The sequence below is a fragment of the Zingiber officinale genome, chromosome 2B, assembly GCF_018446385.1.
Source record: "Zingiber officinale cultivar Zhangliang chromosome 2B, Zo_v1.1, whole genome shotgun sequence".
Classification (NCBI taxonomy): domain Eukaryota; kingdom Viridiplantae; phylum Streptophyta; class Magnoliopsida; order Zingiberales; family Zingiberaceae; genus Zingiber; species Zingiber officinale.
This window is the reverse complement of record NC_055989.1, coordinates 12176837-12201363: the sequence shown is the minus strand read 5'-3', so window position 1 is coordinate 12201363 and position 24527 is coordinate 12176837. Positions and strand designations below refer to the sequence as shown.

The 24527-nt window shown below is 38.7% G+C and overlaps 1 protein-coding gene across 5 annotated transcripts in view; it reads left to right on the top strand.

Moving 5' to 3' along the window:
* The window catches only part of LOC122045312 (VPS35 endosomal protein sorting factor-like), a 45250-nt gene that overhangs the window by 6143 nt on the left and 14580 nt on the right, over positions 1-24527 (top strand). For all 5 annotated transcript variants that reach the window (XM_042605476.1, XM_042605477.1, XM_042605474.1 and 2 more), the window contains 3 exons: positions 8117-8302; positions 8389-8478; positions 10125-10205. In XM_042605476.1, coding sequence (XP_042461410.1) covers positions 8117-8302; positions 8389-8478; positions 10125-10205 — 357 coding nt within the window. The remainder of the gene's footprint in view (positions 1-8116; positions 8303-8388; positions 8479-10124; positions 10206-24527) is intronic.

The window sequence follows — 24527 nt, the reverse complement described above, 5'->3', positions numbered from 1 at the left end:
CCAACATTCTGTATATTGCATAATACTGTATCCTAACTTGAAGATGATAGGGAACATATAAGTCAGAATCGAATCCAAGAAAAAAGTTAGAAGATTAGATGGGGAGGGAGCTTCCTTACAGAGTCATAAATTCCATCTCACTTGAAATTGGAAGTGAAAAAATCAATGCCATAAATTTCATCTCTCAGTTAAAATTGTGATATGGATGAACTGCAAATGCATGGTCGTGTCGTTAAGTAATAAATATTGAATCCATAGGGACTGGTGGCTGAATATACCAGCTTACTAGTCAGACTTAATTGTCCAAGACCAAATCAGTTATGTAGAGTGTCACGAACATGAAAGTCAATAGCTAAAGTGGAAAGAGAAAAGAGAGAGAAAGACAATTAGCTCAGAAAGGCAGTAAGGGCAGTAGTGGTCCAATCATAGGAAACCCACCTAGCAGTAGAAATGCAGTAAAGAAACAATAGCAAAGCAGAAGTGGATGCAGTCAAAGAGAGAGAGCAATTCTAGGACTTCGGTTTCACTTCTATGCAACTAAACAGTTGATCTATGTTTGAATTCCTATCCTCAATGCTGACTTGTGTAGATAGATTATCCTATGTATTCGGTGTAAACTTTTGGAACTACACTAATGTACTAATCTCAATTATTGCCTACTTTCGGAGTGAGCTAAATTAAGGGTTGTAACCTAAGTAGGGCCCTGTCACGAGACTCCACCACCTCTAAATGATCATTCTCTTACTATGTGACAATGAATTAAGATTAATCCATTAAACTCTATGATAGTCTAGGGTTCCTTGCGGCACATTGATCTAGTCTCGTAGCCGACTCTCCGCATCTAAGTTGTCTGCGGGTCGGAGGATTGAGTTTACCTCTAAGTCCATCCCCAAATCCCTGTGGGATACTAATCTTGTGCTTTTGGCATCGAGATCGTGTTAACATAGTAGATCTGAACCACAAATCACATATCACATAATTAGAAGGATCAAACATGCTTAGATCAAAAGAAATAGCGTTTACATCGCATGAAGCTACTCTCCAATCCTAGAATCCAGAGTTTACCCCATAAATACGGGGTTACAATCCCAAATCATGATCAGAATTCAGAAATCCAATTACAAGTTCAGAGAATCAGAGAATGAGAGAAAATGGTTGGGCTCGATCGAAGAATCTTCCTCCTTGTCGCTCTCGATCCCTCCTTGAATCGTAGATGGAGTTGGATCCACCAAGATCGCCTCCTGAAGCTTCCTAGGGGTCCTTGGATGACCCCAGATCGAGATCCCCTTTCAAAATGGCTATCAACTTAAATAGGTGCTGGAGCGCAAGCCTGACACAGGCCATGCTTGGCGGCATGGGCGCCCATGTTGGGTCTAGTTGCTTCAGAGTACGGGCGAACACGGGCCGTGCCGTCGGGCACGGGTGCCCGTGTTCGCTACTCGATATTCAGCACCCCGTGCCACTTACATGAGCACTCTGGATCAGAAGTCAACAGGAACACGGGTTGTGCCGCTGAGTACGGGTGCTTGTGTTTCGTGCTGGAAGCCTCTCAACTTGATCTTCACTCTTTATTTTCGCTCCATTCCGTGCCCTAACACAAGAAATGCACTAGAGCAATATCCCAAAATGGAAATGTATTGAAATGAAGCATAAAGAGATGAAATCACGAGATATTTGCATACAAAGTAAGTCAAGAAATGCATCAAAACTAATCAAAATCCCTATATAAAATAGATGCATCAAATTGAAAGTGAAGAAATTGATGTTCTACTTCATTTACTACTATATTACTCTAAACCTCTAAATTAGGTCACCAGAATCACAAGTTCAGTTGTGCAATTTTAGATACTTACAATCTTACATTGTCTATTTACCAAATTATTGAGACCTTCAACTTATTGTTGTTTTACGTTGATGTTGGGTCTGACACCTCATGTTTACTATCACACAACACAAGTAACCTTCTTTTGTTTAAACAAATTAATAATTGAAGATGATCTAGAAGCACAAAATGTTTTACTGTCTAAATCTTTTAGGGCAAAGTCAATCTATATCAGTGTTGTTTTATCCTAAACGTTAGCTTATTTTTGGTCAACAGTCGTATGGTTGTTAATAATGCAACTCTTTTTTAACAGTTAAACTTTAACTAAATTTGCTACATGGTTAATTTTATTTGATTTTGAAGCTTCATTATGAGGAAGTTGCAAGAAGAGGAAGGAAACATATAGATCAAGATAGTGGAATGAACAAAATGGGAAAAAAATTTCACAATTACAACAACAACAATAAGCCTTATCCCACTAGGCGGGGTCGGCTATATGGATCTTTTTATGCTATTGAACTCTATCCCCTATTATATCATCATCTATACTTAAATAAATTTTATGTTGTTTTATTATTACTAACCAAGTTTTTTTTGGTCTTCCTCGTTTGATTTGCGTATTTGTCCTAGTTTCACATCGCCTAATTAGAGCATTTATTGATCGTCTAAGTATATGTCTGTACCATATTAAACACGTCTCTTAGAGTTTTCTCTCAATAGATGCAACTCTGACTTTTTCTCTAATACTCTTATTTATTAATCTTGAAGGGGAGCCTTGGCGCAACGGTAAAGTTGTTGCCATGTGACCAAAAGGTCACGGGTTCGAATCCTGGAAACAACCTCTTGCAAAAAGCAGGGTAAGGCTGCGTACAATAGATCCTTCCCCGGGACCCCGCATGGTGGGAGCTTCGTGCACCGGGCTGCCCTTTTTTTTTTACTCTCATTTATTAATCTTCTAGCCATCCTCGTATGTCCACACATCCAACTTGTGCTCGACATGTAACACCATATAACATAACAGGTCTAACCGCCATTTTGTAGAACTTCCCAAGTTTTAGAAGTAATTTACGATTACATAAAACACTTGACACTCTCTTCCATTTCAATCATCTTACTTGTATTCTATGTAAACATCTCTCTCAATTCCTTCGCAAAAATGATTCTAAATACTTAAAGCTCTCATTTCCAGACAACTCATCATCTCCTATCTTAACAATTATCTCATTAACTCTAATATTTATAAACTTACATTTTATTTATTCTGACTTTACTTTATTAATTCTAAAACAAATTACTTCTATTATTTCCCGCTAAGATTCTAGTTTAACATTTACTCTTTCATGTATCTCATTTACCAAAATAATATTATCTGCAAATAATATATACCACGGTACTGTCTTGAATATGTCAGTTCATCCATGATTAATGTAAAAAGATAGGGACTTAAAGCTGACTCTTGATGTAACCCTATTTTTATTGGAAATGCTTCAGTTAATCCGCCTAAAGTTTTCACTCTAGTCATTACATCCTCATATATATCCTTAATTAGTTCAATATATACTATGCTAAGACTTCTTTTTTTATAATTCTCCATATAATTTCTTCTTGTGACTCTATCATAAACTTTTTCTAAGTTAATGAGTAACATGTGTAGATCTTGATTTTACTCCATGCACTTTTCAATTAGTTGTCAAAGAAGATGTATAACTTATATTATCGACCTTCCAGGTATGAACTCAAATTGATTTTCAATCACTGTGGTCTCCTTAGTTTTTTTTCTATTACTCTTTAAAAAAATTTCATGGTATAACTTATTTAGGTTAAGATATCCTTATAATATGCACAATTTTGGACATTTCCTCCCTTCTTATATCAGGAACTAGAGTGCTTACCCTCCATTGATTAGACATTTTTTTTAAAAATAATTTTATAAATAATTCAATACCTTATTTACCTAGGCATTTCTATATCTTTATCAGAATATCATCTAGTCCAACGGCTTCTTCATTTTGCATCTTATTTAAATCTTGTTCTACTTATAAAGTTTAAAATCTACGATAAAATTTTTAATTTCTATATTCATTTGACTTACTTAAATTACCCAAGTTAAGTTGGTCAACTAATTTTCATTAAAAACTTGAAAAAAAAATCTCTTCCACGTTATTTCTCCATCATTTACTAGTACCTTATTGTATTTATCTTTAATAATCTTGTTTTCATAAAATCTCTTATCTTCCTTTCTCTCACTTTAGCTATTCTCTTTCCCTTTCTTTTGTATCCAATTTTGGATATAATTGTTCAAAAGTTTTATTCTTTGCTTCATTCACTCCTTTCTTAGCCTCTTTCTTGGCTATTATATATATTTTTTTAAGTTTTGTTCGTTTTTACAAATATATAATTCCTTAGGGGTTGTTTATTTTTCATTCACTTTCTCTTGTACTTTCTCTTCTACCACCAATTGTCCCTAGGTGCCCTTTTACTTAGTGATGCATACCCCTTTGACTCACCAAGTATACTCTTGGCTACTATTTTCAACTTTGATATCATCTTATCCAATATTGTATTAGAGTTACCGTATATTTCACCTAATGCTAGTACTTCTACATTTTCCTTAAATATGTTTTGTTTTCCATCCTTTATCTTCCATATTTAATTCTAGGAGTCGTATATATTTTCCATACTATAATTGAGATGTATATCCAACATTACTAATTTATGTTGGGTAGTTAAGTTTTCCCAGGATGACATTGCAATATTTATATATCTTTCTATCTCTCTTTCTAATCATAAGAAAGTCAATTTGCGATTTATTATTTCCTTTTTTTTTACACAACCAAGTGTTTTTCTCTATTTTTTTTTAAATGTATGAGCTAGTATAAGGTTATATGCTATCGTAAAATCTAATATATTTCTCTTCTTTATTTTTTATTTCAAACTCATAACTCCTATGCACTCTTTTATATTCCTCATTTTTTACTCTGACATGTCCATTTAGATCACCTCATAATAAAATTATTTTATTTGGTGGATTGTAGGAGTGTCAAAAATGAACCCGACCCGACGACCCAACATGAGTCGACCCAAAAAAAAATCAGGTTTGGGTTGGGTATTTTCAGGTTTGGGTAGGGTTCGGGTTGAAGCATTTTTGGGTTGGGTTGGGTTCGGGTTGACCCGGGTTGACCCAAATATAGAGTTTAGTGAATTTTTTTGGGATTAAATCGAATTTTATTTTGAAAATTAAGATATTTTTATGTATATTAATATCAATGCTAATATGATAATGATGGAGTATTGAGATAAAAATGAAGAATTATAGGGAAAATAGCAAAAAAAAAAGAGTCATTTTGAATCGGGTTTTTGGGTTTTCCGGGTCGGGTTCGGGTTTAGGGGTTTTGGGTTCGGGTCGGATTCGGGTTGGTTTTTTTTTTTAAAAAAAATTCAGCCCAACCTGAACCCGAACCGACCCACCCAAATTAACACCCTGGAATGTTTTGTAATACTTCATTTATGTCGTCTCAAAACCTTGATTTGATATCTTCATCTAATTCTACTTTAGATGCATATATGTTAATTACGTTCATAGTTTCTTTCGTCACTATTATCATGAGAGCTATAATTCTAATCTCTTTCTAACTATTCTTACAACTTCATCTTTTCATGAACTAACTATAACAATACCCACCCCATTTCTTATTTTACTCTTTCCTATATAAAGGGTAGCTCGGTGCACGAAGCTCCTGTTATGCGGGGTCCGGAGAAGGATCCATTATACACAACCTTTCCCTGCTTTTTACTCTTTCCTATGTATCATAACTTAAAACCCGAATTCTTTATCATTTTTGCCTTCTCGCTTATCTATTTTGTCTCTTGTACACATAAAATACTAATTCTTCTCCTAATCATCATATTTACTATCTTCATTGCTTTGCCAGTGAGGATTCTTATGTTCCATATTCCAAATCTTAGACTATTAGTTTTCCTATAATGTTTGTTCTTATACTTATGGTATGAGAACTCTTGCCTATTTAACACTACACTCAAATTTTCATGGAAATGTAATGGTTCTTGCCAATATGTAGTCGGGCGTGCAACACGAATTCTTACATATTTAACACTACACCCGAGTTCTAGAGATGTAGCGGTTTTGACCAAGACATTACAGTCGGCCCCTGCAAAGTGCAACATAGCATTAGTACAATAGTTTAATGTTTCCATTTATTGAACATTTGTCTTAGTTTAACGCTAGCTGACAATTTAACACAATTTTCCTCCTTTATTCGAGCTTGGGACCGGCCATGATTAGGTAATTTGTCATGGGCGGAGTTCTACAACTACAACACCCAAAAAAAAAAAAACAAAATCCATAACCTATTTTTGTATTTGTGGAGAAGTATCTAACAACCTGACCTGATCTGATACACCCTGAAAATTTGGATGTTTATCAAGGCTACATGCTTGAATATTTTCCTTTAAGAAAATTCATGTTTTGGGTTTAGTTTTGGTTTTGGGTCTTGAATCGGATCTCAAAAATCAAATCCAACTTAAATTGATCAAAAATAATAACAAAATAACCATTGTGTATCAGGATTTCAAGTGCCAATTGGTCATTTTGGCTGTCAACCAATTTGATTGTATGTTGCCTGGATAAATGTCATTGTGCCACTTGTGCAGACATATTTTTGGTGGTATGAGCCAACTAGTATTGTCCACAACCATCCAAGGGAGGAAAATCTTCAACCCGTAACTCTTACTTTGATTCAGAGATGAAATACTATAAAAAGAGGTGAGGGGAAGCACCAATTGGATCACCTACATTGACAAAGAGGTTTTCCAAAGTTAAGAAACCAAGAAGCACCCATAATCTGTGTTTCTTCCCATAACTACTATATAACAAATATAAAGAAAAAGAGGGGAAGAACAAATTGGAGCACCAAGATTTCAAAGAGTTATGTCAGAGTCTAAGAAACTGAGAAACATCCATAATCTGTGTTTCTTCCGGTTTATTATGCCAATCCAAATTTAACTCCTAATGGGTAGTGAAGACATACTCATAGACACATGGGGAAACTAGTTCCAATACAAAATATCTAGGAATTGTTTACTTTGGTTCTTGAAAAGTGATGAAAAATTGGGATGCTTAAGAGTGAATGCTCTCATCTGATGTATGACAAGTATTAGTAAGGAATAATCATTAGTTGAGATGGTTGGTATATTTTTGTACTTGTTTCTCTACACTTAATTCAATTGACTTTATAACTGTCGTAGTCTTACACTTGAAGCTAGCAAAGTTAAGTGAAAGGGGGTCTCTTAGGAATAAAACTTGTTTGTGCTTATCTGAGCTTGCTGCTGTATGGAAAAACTACACTGTTCTAGTCGGGGATTCAATTCTAGTATTGAATGATGCTTTGAACTTTGCATGATTATTAGCAATCTATGAAAAGATTTTCAAATAACTGAATGTTTTTATCCAATTAAATCACTAGATGGAAAGAAAAGATACTTGATTTGGTGCAAATCTGAAATCTGATCCAACTCAGATTTGACTGGACCAGGTTTATCTCCTTATAGATGGATCGACATTGGGATCATATCTCTTTCCATAATTCCTTGCTTCCTCAAGATCTGCCCTTTTCATGTTAACACCTATTATTGTTGAGAGGGAGGAGGACTGCTATTGTTTGCCTTCATTTTGCAACCAGTAATCTGTTGCTTTTGCTTTCTTCTATCAATCTTGCGTATACCATCCACCTGCTGTAAGATAGAAGATGGTACACAGAAAGAAAAGGAGACAAAAGATAGTAGTCAATCCTTCTGAAGTAGGGAATTTAGGTCTATAATTCACTAGAAATTTTTGATTATTTAGCTTTTTTTGTTTTTTTTTTTTGAAGGGGAGCCTTGACGCAACGGTAAAGTTGTTGCCATGTGACCAAAAGAGGTTCGAATCCTGGAAACAACCTCTTGCAAAAAGCAGGGTAAGGTTGCGTACAATGGATCCTTCCCCCGGATCCCACATGACGGGAGCTTCATGCACCGGGCTGCCAAAAGCTTATTTTGGTTTTGAATTATTCGTTACTACTAATTGCATTAAATGGTAAAGAACAAAAAACCCAGTTTAGTATTCTAGCTAATCCTTATCTTTGAACACAGGTTTATAAGCTTGGACTATTTCACATGATGTTTAATAAAACTAGTTTTTGAACTAGAACAACTATGATAGTATATTGGTTCTATATTGAACATATTTTTTCTCCCATCGGCATCATATTTACCTTATTTTAAATTTCTGAAAACAAGAATACCAGGAATATACTTGAGGAGTTTGGTGTGGCAAGGGATCTCTCAGTTTCTTCTTGGAAGTTTCCATGTGTTTCCTTAGTGCTTCATTATCTGCTTAAACTACTTCCAGCTGATGTTATCAGTGACAAGGCAGTTGAGATTATAGATTTCGTTGAGCAAAACAAAGACATCTCTGTTGAATCTGTATGTTGTCTATGCACTTTTAGCTTATAGAATTGACACAGTTTTATAGCTTTCTCTTACTAAATTTAGCAACTGTTTTTCTGCAGCATTTGGTTTATAGGCGAGTGGGACATAAACTCTGTGAGAGCCGACTATCACTCAATTCCAGTTGTGCTGTAATGAACAGAATTATGCAGGTAGGTTGATCATTTCATCCAGAAAACTAGTAGTTTTACATTTTGTTCCCTGATTCTGTTAAAGATTAATATTTTTATACACGCTTTTCATTTGAGAAACTTGCATGAATTTGAGACAGAGGATAAGAGAGGAAATGTTGAGATGACAATCAGGAAAACAAATAAATGCTTGAGTCTGACAATTTTCACTATTATCATCTCTCTATTTTCTTTCCTTGAGGAATCTGTAAATTTAGTTATTCCTTCATGTTTTTGATACCTTCTCTTTCTTTGTTTCGAAAGATTCTAATTTTTGAGGCTTACTCCCTTTCAAATTGCCTGTCTTTTATAAAAATTCTAGCTTGGACATGAGCGCCACCACTTCAATGGTTGCAACATCTACAAACTAAGATATTTGAGTGCTACAATGAACATGGGGTTCTGTGGCCAACTTAATTGGATGCAAAGGTTGAGGGAATAGTATCAAAGACAGGAAGAGAGCTTAGGGGCAGAACTTGGGTGGGGGAGGGGCTTGCTATTGATATGAAAGATGAGAGTAACGTAGGAATAAATGATCAAGGATAATTCACTCTGAAGTTGTCAAGTGTTGTGTGATTGAGGAGGTTGTAACTTATAGAAAGCTATCTAATGTTGCTGGGATTTTCAAAACCGATTTAAAAAATTTAAAATTTAAAAATGTAAAATATTTTCAAGTTGAAAAATAGTTGGAGGATTATTACAATTTTTTTTTTTAGAAAAAGTTAAATATAGTTTGTATTGGGATAAACTGAGTCGCTATTTTACAAAAAATTGACTTTTATTGTGAGTGTATAAAAAAGAATTAGTATCCTATTTATCAGAAAATTTTCACAATAAATTTTCCTTTAATTCTCTACGTGAGATACTTTTTTCTGTTTGTTTTATCAATTTTGTCATGATGATTATGTGTAATTCGAGGGTTCAATTTAGTGTTGCATCAGTTAGTATTAGAGACAAAATCTGATGGTTCAGTCTTTTTATCTCTTCATTCTTCGTCATCCTTAAACTTTGACATACCAGACTATACGTATGTGAACAAAGAGCTTAAATTCATGAAAATTTAAACAAACCATTCTAATAGATTTTTAGTAGTTATTATTCTTAGACACTTCTTTATTCAAGAATAATGTGTGCACAAATCTATAATTAGGTTATTTTATGTCTAGAGAAGAATCAAACTATTTTAAAAATAATAATTGTATAAGCTTATGTGTGTCAAACAGATGGTCATGTTTTTGATATTAGAATGAACTCTTATGTATTTCTTGATTGTTTAGACGATATTAAAAAATTTTTGAAAAATATAATTTGTCTTACACTGAACAAGTGTGATTTGTCCTACACTTAGTGGATCCACTTAAAATTATTAGCGATGTGTCCACGTCATTAGGGACCCATACGCGAACCTATCACATATTGGGATGCCTCATCCACATGGATGACCAATCTGAGTTAGAAACAGCACTAAACGGGGAACAATTCAGTTCTGCATAAGTGCACATAAAACTGATTCTTAAATTCTTCTATAAAGTTAAAAACTATTTCATTTCTACATCTGTAGGTTGGTAATAAAGGACTACCCTATCCATCTCCAATATGCATCAATTTTCTCTTGTTTCTAAATGCAGGTACTTGTTCAATACAATAACTTATATGAGTACTTGATGATAGCAGATGCTCATCTAGATATTATCCTTCTGTACTCCCTGGTGAGTATTATAATTTTTTCCTCGGATATTACTTTCTTTGTGATTTATCTTGCTTAGGCTAAGTTTGATCTATATACTACAGTTCTTTTCTGTGATTTAGAGACAAAGTTGAGACAAACAAGATAGGAATTATTTTTCTCATATGACATGCCAATCTAAAAGCTGACTTTGCAAGTTCCCTTGGACACAATATCACTTTCCCCCTATATATTTATTTAGTTGGCAACCAAGTAAATCAATTTTTTCTTTAAGTTCCTCCCATGGGCATATTCCATTTATTCTGCATGTCCAGCATTTATCATTGTATATACAATAAGAAATGGAAACTTTGTTCTTCTAATGTTCACAATGTACTGGCACATTGCATTTTTTATTTGCCTCTGATTATTAATAGCTTCCTAATTGCTTTGATTCTCACGAGACCAAAACTTCAGCATATGTAATTAACAAATATTCAAATTAGTGTCCCAAAACTTCTTACGGATCTCCTTTTATGTGTCCCCACTATAGCAGCCTCCATGTATTCATATTAGTATTCTCTTTCCCGTTCTAGATTCCATCTTCAAGAGTTAATTTATTGCTTTTATTTTGCTCAAATTCATGATTTAAAATCTAGTCGTACCGAGGTTTCAGTCCTGGACCAAAATGATACGGTTTCAGTATCGTGTCGTGCCGACAGAGTTTCGGTATTCTTTAAATATAAAATATATTAATTAAAAATAAAAGATATAAAAAAATAAAAAATAAAATATTTTTTAATCTATATATATAATTAAGGGTATAATTTTATTAGGCTTTAATTAAACCTATTTAAATTATCCCAATGATAATTGCGAGTTGATTAAAACTAATAACTAAGTTTTATTAAAGCCAAAAGTTTAAACCTTCCTGTTCCGCATAGATTGGACCCCGGGCCGGGTTCGACCCGGACTCGGCCCGTAACTGGGTCAACGGGCCGGTTGCATGTTGACTTGATTCGTAGGGCCGAATCAGAATTGGCCCTGGCCAGTTCCGATTCCACAAGTCAAAAATTGGTGGACTGCTGGTTAATCGCCGGTTCACCCAATTTTTTTTTCTTATCGGGGGGGGGGGTTGGGCATTTTTTTCAACGGTTAAGATCATTTGACCGTTTTTTGATCAATGATTATGATTTAGTGTCCGTTATTATCCAAACTCTATAAATAGAGAGTTCATTTCATCATTTTCACACACATCTTCTCTATTCTTAATCTCAATTTCGTATTTTCTATACGTTTTCGTCTTCATTTCTACGCACTTTATTTCCAACTTTCAATTGCAATGGAAGGAGGTCGTGGAAGTGCATCATCTCGAGCTTGGAAGGGAAAGGAAATAGTGAATCCGCGTGAGGACCCCAACATTCAATCCACCGATGATAAGATCGAGCACCTTCCGAATCCGACACCCGAAACACAAAGAAGTATCGATGCAATTACTTTTAAGGTTCGGAAAATTCTTCATCTAAAGTCTTTTATTTTCACTAAACATTTTGAGAAGGTCACTCTTCCATCGGGAGAATTGCGTGCAAAATGTAAACATTGCAATGCTTCCTACAAATTCGAAGCTGGCGGCGGTTATGGGTCATTGAAACGATATGTAAAAATAAAGCACTCGACAGAATATGGACTCGACCGCTCTCAAACACAATTATCTAGATTTTTTTCAACTAGCGGGCGGTAGTATTGCTTCCGGTTTATTTTTATATTTGGATGATAAATTAAGAGAATCATTAGCTAAATTTGTTCTGTAGAACATCTTTCTTTTAGTTTTGGATCTAAATGCACATTTGAAGATTTTTGTAAAAAAATCTCTTAATCCATGTGCTAAATGTGTTTCTAGGACTACATTTACTCGTACAATTAACATTAGTAAAACAAAGAAAAAAAGAATTTAATTGATGAATTTAGTAAATTAGATAATAAAGTTTCTTTATGTTCTGATATTTGGAGTAATTATTGACAAACACATTTGTATACGAGTGTGACTTCCCATTGGATCGATAACTCTTGGAACTTCTAAAAAAAAAAATTGTTAGCTTATAGAGCTTTTGATGAATCACATAATGCTCATAATATCGTACAATTATTATGTTTAATTTTAAAAGAATATGGATTACCTCATAAAATATTTTCAATATCATTAGATAATGCTAGTTCCAATACCGCTTGTATAGATGATATAAAATTTATTTGTCAATCTATTATTGGTGGTTTATTTTTTCATATTCGTTGTGTATGTCATGTTTAAATTTATGTATTCAAGATGGATTAAAAATTTAAAAAAATTATATTAAACTAATTAGAATTGCAATTTCTTATTTATGGTCGCATCCATCTATAATGAAACAATGGAGTAGGTTTTGTAAAACTAATGGAATGAGACTTAAAAAATTTCCACGTGATGTACCATCACGTTGGAATTCAACATACCAATTGATCCTGTCCGAATGCTGAACCAACGGACGCTGGGCACATGGCGCTCCCCGGCTACTGGTGTGGATCTTCGACTGGCTGCACGAAGCTCCGGCGAACCTGCACAGAAGTCGGGCCGGGAAGGGGTTCCCGGCGGCGACCCTCCGACGCTCAAGTCAGGCAAGCAAGCAGTGAAAAGTGGCTCTCGAAGAATTAGAACCCGTACCTCCGGCGAAGTATGCGGCTCTTTATATAGAGCGGTGAAAGAGCTCCTGCATGTCCACCGAGGCGCATGCGTGTCCGCAGCCCATACCTCGGTATGTGTCTGTCAGAAAGCTTACCTGACGCCATACTGCTACAGTCCAAGTATGTCCTTGATGGGACAACAGAACATCTCGTTGTCAGACTTGGAGCATGGCCTAGCCATAGGACTTGACAGCTGTCAGAAGATGTTCTTGTCCTTCTCTACCCACCACAGGTCGGGACGTCCGTTCGCCCGGCCGGACGGGGAGTTCACGCGCCGGCCGGAGGACCCTCATTTCATGCGCCGGCCGGACGGCACTCCCCTCACGTCCGGACTGCCGTTGACATCGACATGTTGGGGATATTTTCGATGGGGCGCTATGTAGGGACTGTTAGCAGTATATCACCTTCTCTTAGGCCTTCTGCTCGGCTCCTTGCTACTGTTCCACTGAGCGCCGGCTCTCGACTCCTATCCGTCCGGCCGGGAGGTTGGCCCATCTTTGTCCGGTCGGACGCCCGGTCCACCTAACCCTTTGACTTCCACGTGGCGTCGACCCGTTAAAACGGGGGCCCCCTGTTCTATCCGCCGGATCACTTGCCTCCCCTTCAAGTCTAGTCGAAGGAGGCGAAGTCTGACTGACTGGACTGCCGATCTGACTGAGTAACGACCACTACCATAATCCGCTCGGCCAGGCTTAGGGATGCTCATCCGCTCGGCGGTATCTTGTCCGTGCCTTGTATTCTCTTGGAGTCCATGCCCAATGCTCTCCCCTACTGCCCATCACGTGTGCTGCGCACGGTAAGGGGCGCTCATTAAATGCGACCATTATCCTGCTGACACGTGGCGATCATGCGTTTGTCAGCGTATGGCGGTGGCGTCACTTCCGATGGGACAGCCGCCGTTTGAAATGAACGGCTGGATGATGACCTCGTTCTTCACGACCTGGATCGGACGGTGGAGGTTGCTCTCGGGCGGCGATATAAGGGCCGCGACTCCTTTTCCGCCGCATTTTTGCTTCATCCTCCTCTGGCGCCTCTCTATTCGTTTTCTTCTCCGGCGACCTTGCCCCTCAACTCTTCGGCAACCCCCAGGCCTCAGTCGATCATCTCTTTTGCTTGTAAGACCCTTTTTCTCGCTCCCTACGTTTTCTTCTTTCTGTTAATCGTTTCCTTCATTCGGTTTCCCTCCATTCCTTGATCGAACCTTCCCTTTTGGTCCCGCATTCTTGTTTTTCGACCATGACTAGCACCTCATGATCGGCCGGCACTCTGGTACATGGTACACGACCGTGGAGCCGTTTGACGAGGAGGACGTTGCGTCTCGCTTCGGACTTCGATATTCCTTCCGATCACCACATAGTATTAGCCCGACCGATCGGCCTCGTGAACCGCCGCCCGACACCGTTCTTTTTTCGATTTTTGGCCGGACTCGTTTTCCACCCATAAGTTTTTCTTGCAAGTCTGCAACTATTTCGCGTCCCGCTCGCCACTAGATTAGGTTGCTGAGCGGGGTGATAATTCTATTCAATGAGCGGTATTCCCTAGACCCCAAAGTTTTCCATTACTTCTATCAAGCAGGCCGAGTGGGGAACTTTTGTTTTCGATCTAGGATAGGCTTCGTTCTTTTTGATAACATGCCGAGCTCCAACAAACATTGGAAGGAGCACTTTTCTATGTCGTTTCCCGAGCCCGACCTTCGCGTCGAATGGCGGGGCGATGCCAGTATGACCCGAGCTCGGCGAAGTTTAGAGCGATCGGCCTACCTTCACGCAGATCGGCTGGTCGGCCAGCTATCACATCGACAATTGCTCCTTCGGGAGTAATGTCGTATATTCGGCTTGTCTTCTACCACGACCGATCTGCCTGCGGCATGAGTAAGTTCCTTATCTTCCGTTTGTTTTGTTCTAACGATTTATTTTTGCTTGAAGTCGTGTGGCGAAAGGCAACCGCCTGTCAAGGCCGCGATATTGAGTGATAAGGATAGGAGGTCGCCGGCGGGCTCGGCTTCGGCCCGGTGAAGAAGGTGAGGACACCAGTCCCCGAGCTTTACGCCCGACGGCGAGGCCACGGCGACATAGAACCCTCGGCTCGCCGAGGTAGAGGTAAGCGACGGCCCTCTGCAACTCGGAAGCGCAAACAGCCGGAGGCACCCTCTCAACCAAGTCCATCCGATGAACCACAATCCGAGCGGGGCTACGAAGCTCCAGTGTTATCCGGGACGGTCTCTATCGAGAGTACCCCGACGCCGCTCGGCTCTCCAAGGGCAACTCTGAGGTGCCGCCCTCCAGTCCTACAAGAACACTGCGACGTATTAGGCGGTTGGGCGACCGTCCTTCTTCCTCCACCGGTGAGCCGTCCGGTAAGGCTGCTGCTTCTAAAGGTGATCCGAGCGGCCCGAAATTGATAAAAATCGTCCTGCGCCTCCCGTCGGAAGAATACATGGCGGCCGCTGGGTGGTCCCCTAGCAGCAAATAACACTCACAGGTCCCCTAGCCAAAGCTTGGGAGGATGCTCGGCTCAGGATCGCAATGATGACTCCCAGTCAGCTAGCCGACAGCAATTTACAACAAGCGACCGGGGTATGTTCTCTTGCTTTGTTAATTATTTTGAGCTCGGGTTCCTAACTTGTTCATATCCGTTGGCAGAAATGGGTGGAGCAGATTGCCATCAGCGATCGACTGGCCGAACTGGAGGACGAGCTGAAAAAGCTCAAGGCCGCGGGGGGCAGCACACAATCGACGGCCGCTCTGGAGAAGGCTAAAAGGTTGCTGGAAGCCGAACGGGTTAAATCCTCCGGCTTGACGAGTGAAGTGGCCCGCCTCGAAGCCTTGGTCAAGCAGCGGGACAAGGAAGTGAAGACCGCAACCGCCCGGAAACTCAAAGCCATTGAGGACATGGATATGATGAAGGTAGAGAATCGGGGGTTAGAGCAGCGCGTCAAGGAGCTGGATGCCCTTCTGGCCACCGAGAAGGAGAGCCGCTCGGCCGATCTGCTTAAATTTGAAGGAGATTTAAAGGATCTCCATGCTTCCAATGATGCTTCCCGAACCGCGCTCAAAGAGTATCAAGATGGGGAGTAGACCCGCTCTGACGAAGTGAGGAAGGCATTTGTCCGCTCGGACGACTTCGAAGAGAAGTTTACCGATAAGATCTCCTTTACTTTCGAAGAGGCGATCAAGGCGGCGGTGGATTACTTGAAGACTAAAGGCCACCTTCCCGCCGAGCTGACCGTCCCGCCAGAGGATCTGGCTACCGTGATGGGCGCCATTCTTGATGCTCTTTTTGATTTTGACGCGTGAGGAGTTTTTTTTATCAACTTTTTTGTATCTTCGCCGTTCGGCAAAACTTTACTTTTGCTGTAACTTCTTTCGTTTGCCCAGCGTTCGGCGTAAATAGATCATCTTTCCTTCTTTGCAACTTTTGTTTTGGCAAGAAATTTTTCTTTCATGTTTAAAGTGTTTTTTAAAACTCCTCCGCTCGGCTTCGTACTCTAACATGAGCTTGAGCCGATTAAAAACAAACGTCTTTCGTCATGCGACTGCATCGTCGCTCGGCGAGCGCGCGCTAGTCGTTTATGCGCTTCCATTTTTAATTCTCATTAACCATCTTTTGATTTGCACCTTGCCTCAAAGGGTGTTTTTCATCTAATTTTGCTAAGCGAGCCGCTCGGCCGTATGTTGGCCTTAAAGAACAGGCTCTGTCGTCGGTCGACTCTCACCGACGGGATGTATCGCATGGATGGCTATCCGCCCGGACGTTTATAGACGCCGGCTCGTCTCTCGATATTTAACGTCGGAGCTTGACGGTCTTTCGCTCGGACGTTTATAGACGCCGGCTCGTCTCTCGATATTTAACGTCGGAGCTCGACGGTCTTCCGCTCGGACGATTTATAGACGCCGGCTCGTCTCTCGATATTTAACGTCGAAGCGGGCCGCTCGGCGGTATGACCAGCTCTCGTCTCGATTTCGTCGTGTGACTGGCGGTCCTCTCGGACGTTTATAGACGTCGGCTCGTCTCTCGATATTTAACGTCGGAGCTCGACGACCTTCCGCTCGGAGGATTTATAGACGCCGGCTCGTCTCTCGATATTTAACGTCGTAGCTCGACGGTCTTCCGCTCGGACGTTTATAGACGCCGGCTCGTCTCTCGATATTTAACGTCGGAGCTCGACGGTCTTCCGCTCGGAGGGTTTATAGACGCCGGCTCGTCTCTCGATATTTAACGTCGGAGTTCGACGGTCTTCCGCTCGGACGCCAGAGACTGAGGTTGCTTGCTGCTCTGGCCGCTCGGCTGTTGCCTTCTGTTTTTGATCCACAAGCTTGGCGGCCCGCAATTCGATCAGAGCGTCGAGTTCCTCCGTGGAGAGCGTTACCGTGTGTTGTCGTCCAGTCTCGTCCATTGTTTCCGTTCGGATGCAGGAGCGTTCCCACAGACGGCGCCACGGACGCTGGGCACGTGGCGCTCCCCGGCTACTGGTGTGGATCTTCGACTGGCTGCACGAAGCTCCGGCGAACCTGCACAGAAGTCGGGCCGGGAAGGGGTTCCCGGCGGCGACCCTCCGACGCTCAAGTCAGGCAAGCAAGCAGTGAAAAGTGGCTCTCGAAGAATTAGAACCCGTACCTCCGGCGAAGTATGCGGCTCTTTATATAGAGCGGTGAAAGAGCTCCTGCGTGTCCACCGAGGCGCATGCGTGTCCGCGACCCATACCTCGGTATGTGTCTGTCAGAAAGCTTACCTGACGCCATACTGCTACAGTCCAAGTATGTCCTTGATGGGACAACAGAACATCTCGTTGTCAGACTTGGAGCATGGCCTAGCCATAGGACTTGACAGCTGTCAGAAGATGTTCTTGTCCTTCTCTACCCACCACAGGTCGGGACGTCCGTTCGCCCGGCCGGACGGGGAGTTCACGCGCCGGCCGGAGGACCCTCATTTCATGCGCCGGCCGGACGGCACTCCCCTCACGTCCGGACTGCCGTTGACATCGACATGTTGGGGATATTTTCGATGGGGCGCTATGTAGGGACTGTTAGCAGTATATCACCTTCTCTTAGGCCTTCTGCTCGGCTCCTTGCTACTGTTCCACTGAGCGCCGGCTCTCGACTCCTATCCGTCCGGCCAGGAGGTTGGCCCATCTTTGTCCTGTCGGACGCCCGGTCCACCTAACCCTTTGACTTCCACGTGGCGTCGACCCGTTAAAACGGGGGCCCCCTGTTCTATCCGCCGGATCACCAATTATTACAAGATTCATTTCAATATAAAGAATTATTATGTTAATTTTTTGTACAAAATATTAATACTAATATATATTTATTTTCACGAATATTTGTAGTAGTATTTGTGAAATTTTAAAAGTATTTAATGATGTAATAGAATAACTTTCCGCTGTATATTATCCCACTGCTCAATTAGTTTTAGAAATTTTTTCTAATATATTATTAGTTTTAAATGAACATAATAATAATGAATTTTTATCTTCTTGCATATTAGCTATGAAAACTAAATGGATTTTTTTTTATTTCTGAAATTTTTTTAATTGCATTTGTTTTAGATCCTAGATTTAAATTAGAAGTTTTACAAGAAATGTTAACTTTATATTATGACGCTTTAATTCCAATTAAATATTTTTCTTCCCTTGATCCAGTTAATATTATATGTAAGGTTAGAATTTATTTATATGATATTTATAATCAATATTATGTAAAATATGGAATTCAAACTAATATTTCTGAAATACAACAAATTAGTAGTAGTAATTTAAAACTTACAAAAGCACAATTTTTATTAAAAGAACGGACAAAATGTCCATGAGGATCCTCAAGTTCCACACAGGAATTTGAGAATTATTTTATGACTTTTTTTTATTTTAATTAAACAGATAGCGAAAATTTTGATATCTTAAAGTGATGGTCACAAAAGGCTCAAAGTTTTCTCGTTCTCTCAAAGATCACCAAAGAAATTTTAACTTGTCCAGTGTTAATTGTTGCTATGGAGTAGACGTTCAGTGCCGACGACAATATATTAGATAAACGACAATCAACTTTGTCTCCCGACTCATTAGAAGCCCAAACATTACTTGACGATTGGACCAGTGCCGAAAAAATAATCTAAGGAATACAACTTTCAGATGACGAAGTTGAAAATTTTGACACCGAAGGAACGAATACTACAGGAACGGGCAATGGAAGTGAGTGACAACGCCACTTTTAAATGTGAAAGGATAAAAATGTAAAAGAACTACGTGAACTTTGATTTCCCTATATCCTAAGGGGATATGTATGCAACCATAGTTGTCAAAAGCGCAAAGCGCAAAAAAGCACTCAAAGGTCTTGGGGCCTAAAGCGCAAAGCGAAGCGCGGGCTTTACGGAAAAGAACATAATAAACAAAAGGGCTATTATATCTATTAAAAAAACTTTCAAAATGTCTTTGAAAATCCAAATAACCATAAACAAAATATTCTTTGATGAAGTTGCAGATTACTGAAAATTAAAAGTCTTTGAAAATATGATACATGAAATATCAAATATCAAAATAATCATCTTCTTCATCTTCATTGTCCAAATCTATGTCATCAGCTCCATTGCTTGATTTGTATCCATCAGTATCTTCTTCTTCAGTTTCATTATCAAGATTAATTTCTTCTTCATTTACAAACTAGTTTGAGCTGAAGACTGTTTTCTTTTTGCTAATGCAGATGATGATGTCCCTTTTGAAGAAGACGCATTTCGAGATCGAAAGCCATATGCACTTTCACCAACCCCAGATGCTTGTGCTACATCACTCCAACGCAAATCTTCACCTTCAAAGACAAAATCATTATCATCGTCTTTATTACTGTCATCCAATTTCCCAACAACCATTCATTACTATCATCTATCTCTGACAAAGTAATAGGATCAATCTTATCTCGCATGTCATATCTTCTCCTCAAAGCTCTATTGTACTTGATATATACCAAATCATTCAACCGTTGTTGAGACAACCTATTTCTTTTCTTAGAATGTATCTACAAAAAAATTAAAAAGTAAAAGGTTAAGTTCATAATATAAATTTTAATATGTATTAAAAAAAATTCAACTTACATGTTCAAAAACGCTCCAATTACGTTCACAGCCTGAAGAAGAGCACGTGAGGTTTAAAATCTTCATTGCAAATGTTTTTAATTCAGGCGTTGATGCACCATAAGAAGACCACCAATCAGCTTGAAAAACAAAAACATATAAATTATAAGATTAATTTTATTACCATCCAATATTGATATTGATTATTGCACGATATATTATTTATAAATTTACCTGGCGATTTTAAAGTTCTTTATCGGATAGCCATTGGCAAACCAAAAAGTCCTTCTGCTTTCTTGTATTTTTCCAATTGATTCGTGATCTTATCTTGTAAATCCTCACCTCTCACCAATCTAGATATGCACTTGTACAAACCCTCCATCACTTCTGTATCATTTTCTATATCAGGGTTTGAGTAAAAACACTCTGGATTCAAGAAATATCCGGCTGCGTGCAAAGGTCGATGTAGTTGAATGTTCCATCTTTTGTCAATGAATTCAAATATGCTACGATATTTCTCTTCATTATTGTTAAATGATGCAGCAATAGCTTCTTTGGCCCTGTCCATTGCCTCATAAATATAACCCATAGGAGATCGTTTTTCTCCGTCTACTAGTCGTAATACTTTTACCAATGGACCACCAACTTTTAATGCAAAAACCATATTTTTCCAAAAAGAAGGCATCAATATCACTTCTGCTACACGTTTTCTTGCGACCTCTTTGGAAAATCGACTATTTGCCCACTTTTCAGATGTAAACATTTTTCTCAGATTTGCTTGTTGTACATGAAACCGCTTTAAAGTCAAAAAAGCGGTTGCGAAACGTGTCTTTGCGGTTCTTACCACGTCTCTCTGTCTAGTAAACTCTCTCATCATGCTCAATACTTGTGGTTTGTTGTAAATATAACCATTCACCATCAATGCCCGTTCATGCAATTTTCTGAGATGAGGAATTTTGAATATATCCTCAAGCAACAAATCTAAACAACGAGCTGCACAGGGAGTCCAGTATAAGTGTGGAAATCGGTTTTCCAAAAGACGACCTAAAAAAAATATTTAATCAAAAAAATTAAAAATATAATTCAATTATTAATTGGAACTTGGAAATAACAGACTAATATTTAACAAAAATTTAAAATATTACCTGCATTGACATTGCAGCTTGCATTATCTGTTACAATCTGAACCACATTTTTTTCTCCAATGCGATACACAAATTTAGAAAGCAACTCAAACATTTTGTCCGCTGTGTGAGAATAGCCTGAAGCATCAACTGATTCGACAAATATACTTCCTTTGGGACCATTCACCAAAAAATTTATAAGAGTCCTACCCTTTTTATCTGTCCATCCATCTGCCATGATTGTGCACCCAAACTTAGCATGATCTTCTTCATGGGATTTGAGAAGTGAGTTCGTATTTGCCAACTCCTTCAAATACTTAACCCTCACTTCATGATATGATGGAGGTTTCATCCCAGATCCAAATTGTCCAATAACTTCAATACAAGGCTCAAAAGAATCATATTTAACAGCATTAAAGGGAATCCCAGCATCATACATCCATCTTGCAAATTTCTCAACTGCAATTTCTCTTAACTTCTTTTTATTTTCATCAAATTGTCCTTTGCTTTTTGCACGTCTTTGTTTGACAATTTCATCGACATCTTTCATAAAATAAAGATTAATAGGCCCGGTTTGTTTACACTTTTTACCTTGGGTCGTAGGATGGTTGCTTGAATCTAATATTGGTCGTTTCCCTTTCACTTTAGTTTGATGATCAACTTCTTCATCTTCTTCCAAATCTTCCAAATTATCAACATCATCAGAATGAGGAATTTCATCCATTTGATTCTTCAAATTATTCTTTTTTTGCATAAACTCTCTAATTTCTTCTTTAACATGCTCAGGACATTTCGGGCAAGCTTTCACATTTCTATTGCCCCCGACTAAATGTAACTTGTGTCGATAAATTCCACCGTTTGTTATTTTACCACAAAAAATACAACTGACAACATTTGGATTTTTAGGATCTGAACATGTTGCATAATTCCAAGCAATATCTTTTCGAGTGGATGAAATTGTTATATTTGACATGGTTAACTCAAGAATCAAGAGCCAAGAGCGCTGCAATTAGTAATAAACAATCAATAAGTAAAACAATATAAAACAGTAAAAAAATATCAAAATATAAATTTGATTTATACGAATTAATTATAATTTTTAATTTTAAATATATATATTTTTATATATTTAAATCTGATTTATATGTCTTAATAAAATTTATTAGATTTTTTATTTTACATATATTTTTTATATATTTAAATGATTAAATCTGATGTATATGTGCTAATAATATTTATTAGATTTTTATTTTTTATATATATTTTATATATTTAAATCTGATTTATATGTATTAGTTGAATTTATTAGATTTTTTATTTTAAATATAATTTTTATATGTTTAAATAATTAAATCTGATTTATAATTAATAAAGTTTATTAGATTTTTTTTAAAATATTAATGTTAAATTTTAAATAATTAAATCTAGTTTAAAATTAATAAGATTATTAGATTTTTAAAATATTTTTGATACATTTAATTAAAATTTAAATAATTAAATCTGATTTAGAAATTAGAATTAATAATATTTATTAGATTTTTGTTTATTTTAAATAATTTTTATATATTTAAATCTGATTTATATAAATTAATGCAATTTATTAAATTTTTTAAAATTTTAATTTATTTTTTATATCTTTAAATTAAATTTATATGAATTAATAAACTTTATCAATTTTTTTATATTTTTAATTTCGTTTATATATTTATATTTGATTTAATAAAATCAAACTTTTTCTCCTCCATTGTTTCACGCGAGTCCGACCACGGCGATGCCATCGCGATGCCCGCGACGCCGCCAGAGCCGTCGCCGGAGGCGTCGCGGGAAGCCTCCGGCGGCGTCGCAGGAAGCCTCCGGCGTCGGAGAACTCCCGAGACGCCGCTGGAGGCGTCGGGTCCCTCTCGCGACGCCGCTGGAGGCGTCGGGGCCCTCCCGCGATGCAGCTGGAGGTGTCGAAGGCCTCCCGCGACGCCTCCGACGCCGCCGAAGGCATCCTGCGACGCCGCCGGAGGCGATCGCAGAATGGCAAGGATGCTTCAAACTGAATTTAAGTAACAGAAATTGAAAACTTATGGCATGCGACGCGTGAAGAAGCAGCAGCACACGTGAAGAAGCAGCCACGACAAATCCGTCTAGTTGCAGCAGCGGCGGACGCAACGAACAGCCGCGGGAGACGAAGAGACAGGTTTAAAGAGATTAATTAGGGCTTTAAATAAAATATAAAACAAAAAAGGAATCTTTTAGGGTCGCGCAGAAGAGCTGCGCTTCGCTCATTTCTGCGCGAAGCGCAGCGACGCGCACGCTTCTTAAACCTGCTGCGCTTCCACGTTCTCGGAAGCGCAAGGGCTGCGCCTCGCTTCGCTTTGCGCTTAAGCGAGCGAAGCGAGCGCTTTTGATAACTATGTATGCAACTTAAATGAGTGCAAATACTTTTTTAAATAAATTTTAAATTTTAATTTTTTTAATATAATAATCTTAAACTGTGGCGAACCGTGAACTGAACCATGTATTAGCGGTTCCGAATCGTAAACCGTAACCATCTTGGTTGGTTAAGGTTGAGTGTTGACCTGCCAGAAACCGTTGAACCGGCAGTTCCGAACCATCGAACTTTCTGTTCCAAACCGTGATCAGGTCTAGTTCCGCGACAACCGCGAGCATGCTGGCCCACGCGACACGTCTGAAGGCGTTGCTGTGCCCACGCGACGAGTCCGGACGCGTCGTCAGGCCAACACGACACGTCGAAACTCCAAAGGCATCGCTAGATTTGCACAACACATCCAAAGGCGTAGTTGGGCTCGTGTGTTGCCGTCGGACGCGTCTCCAGGCCTGCACGACGCCTCTGGGTGCTAGCATTGTCTCGGTGCTAGTCCATGGGTAGAACGAAATATTTTGCCCGAGATAGGTAAAACGGCTCGAAATATTAATCTATGGTCAAATGTCATGTTACTATGTTAGAATTCACGATCTAAAATAAACAAAATAGAAAAATCTTATCGAGTCTCATAATATTAATATCACAAAGTAGATACTAATGCAACAATTAAGAGGTTTTGATGGAGCAAAGTTGTGATATGAAGTCAACAAATGGATTTGCCCCTCATAAGAATGTAATCATCTTCCTTCCCCTCAATTGAAGGTAGCACAAGGAGCTAAGTTTGCAAATGTTAAGAAAAATGAATTTTATGGATTACAGATGATGAGAGATAGCCCAATGACGTAAAAGGATCCATATAACTAATTCTACCTTGTGAGATAAAGCTTGATTGTTGTTGTTGTTGTTGTTGTTGTACAGAGATAGATTAGTTTTCTGATATACATTGTTAAAAGAATAAAATAGGAAAAATATTGGGAGAGAGAATTAGCTAGAGTCTGATATATTCCGAGAGATAAAGAGGGATACTAAAAAAAGCAACTGACGCCCACCTTAACTTTTCTTCTACATTTCTTGCACCATTATTCTCAAA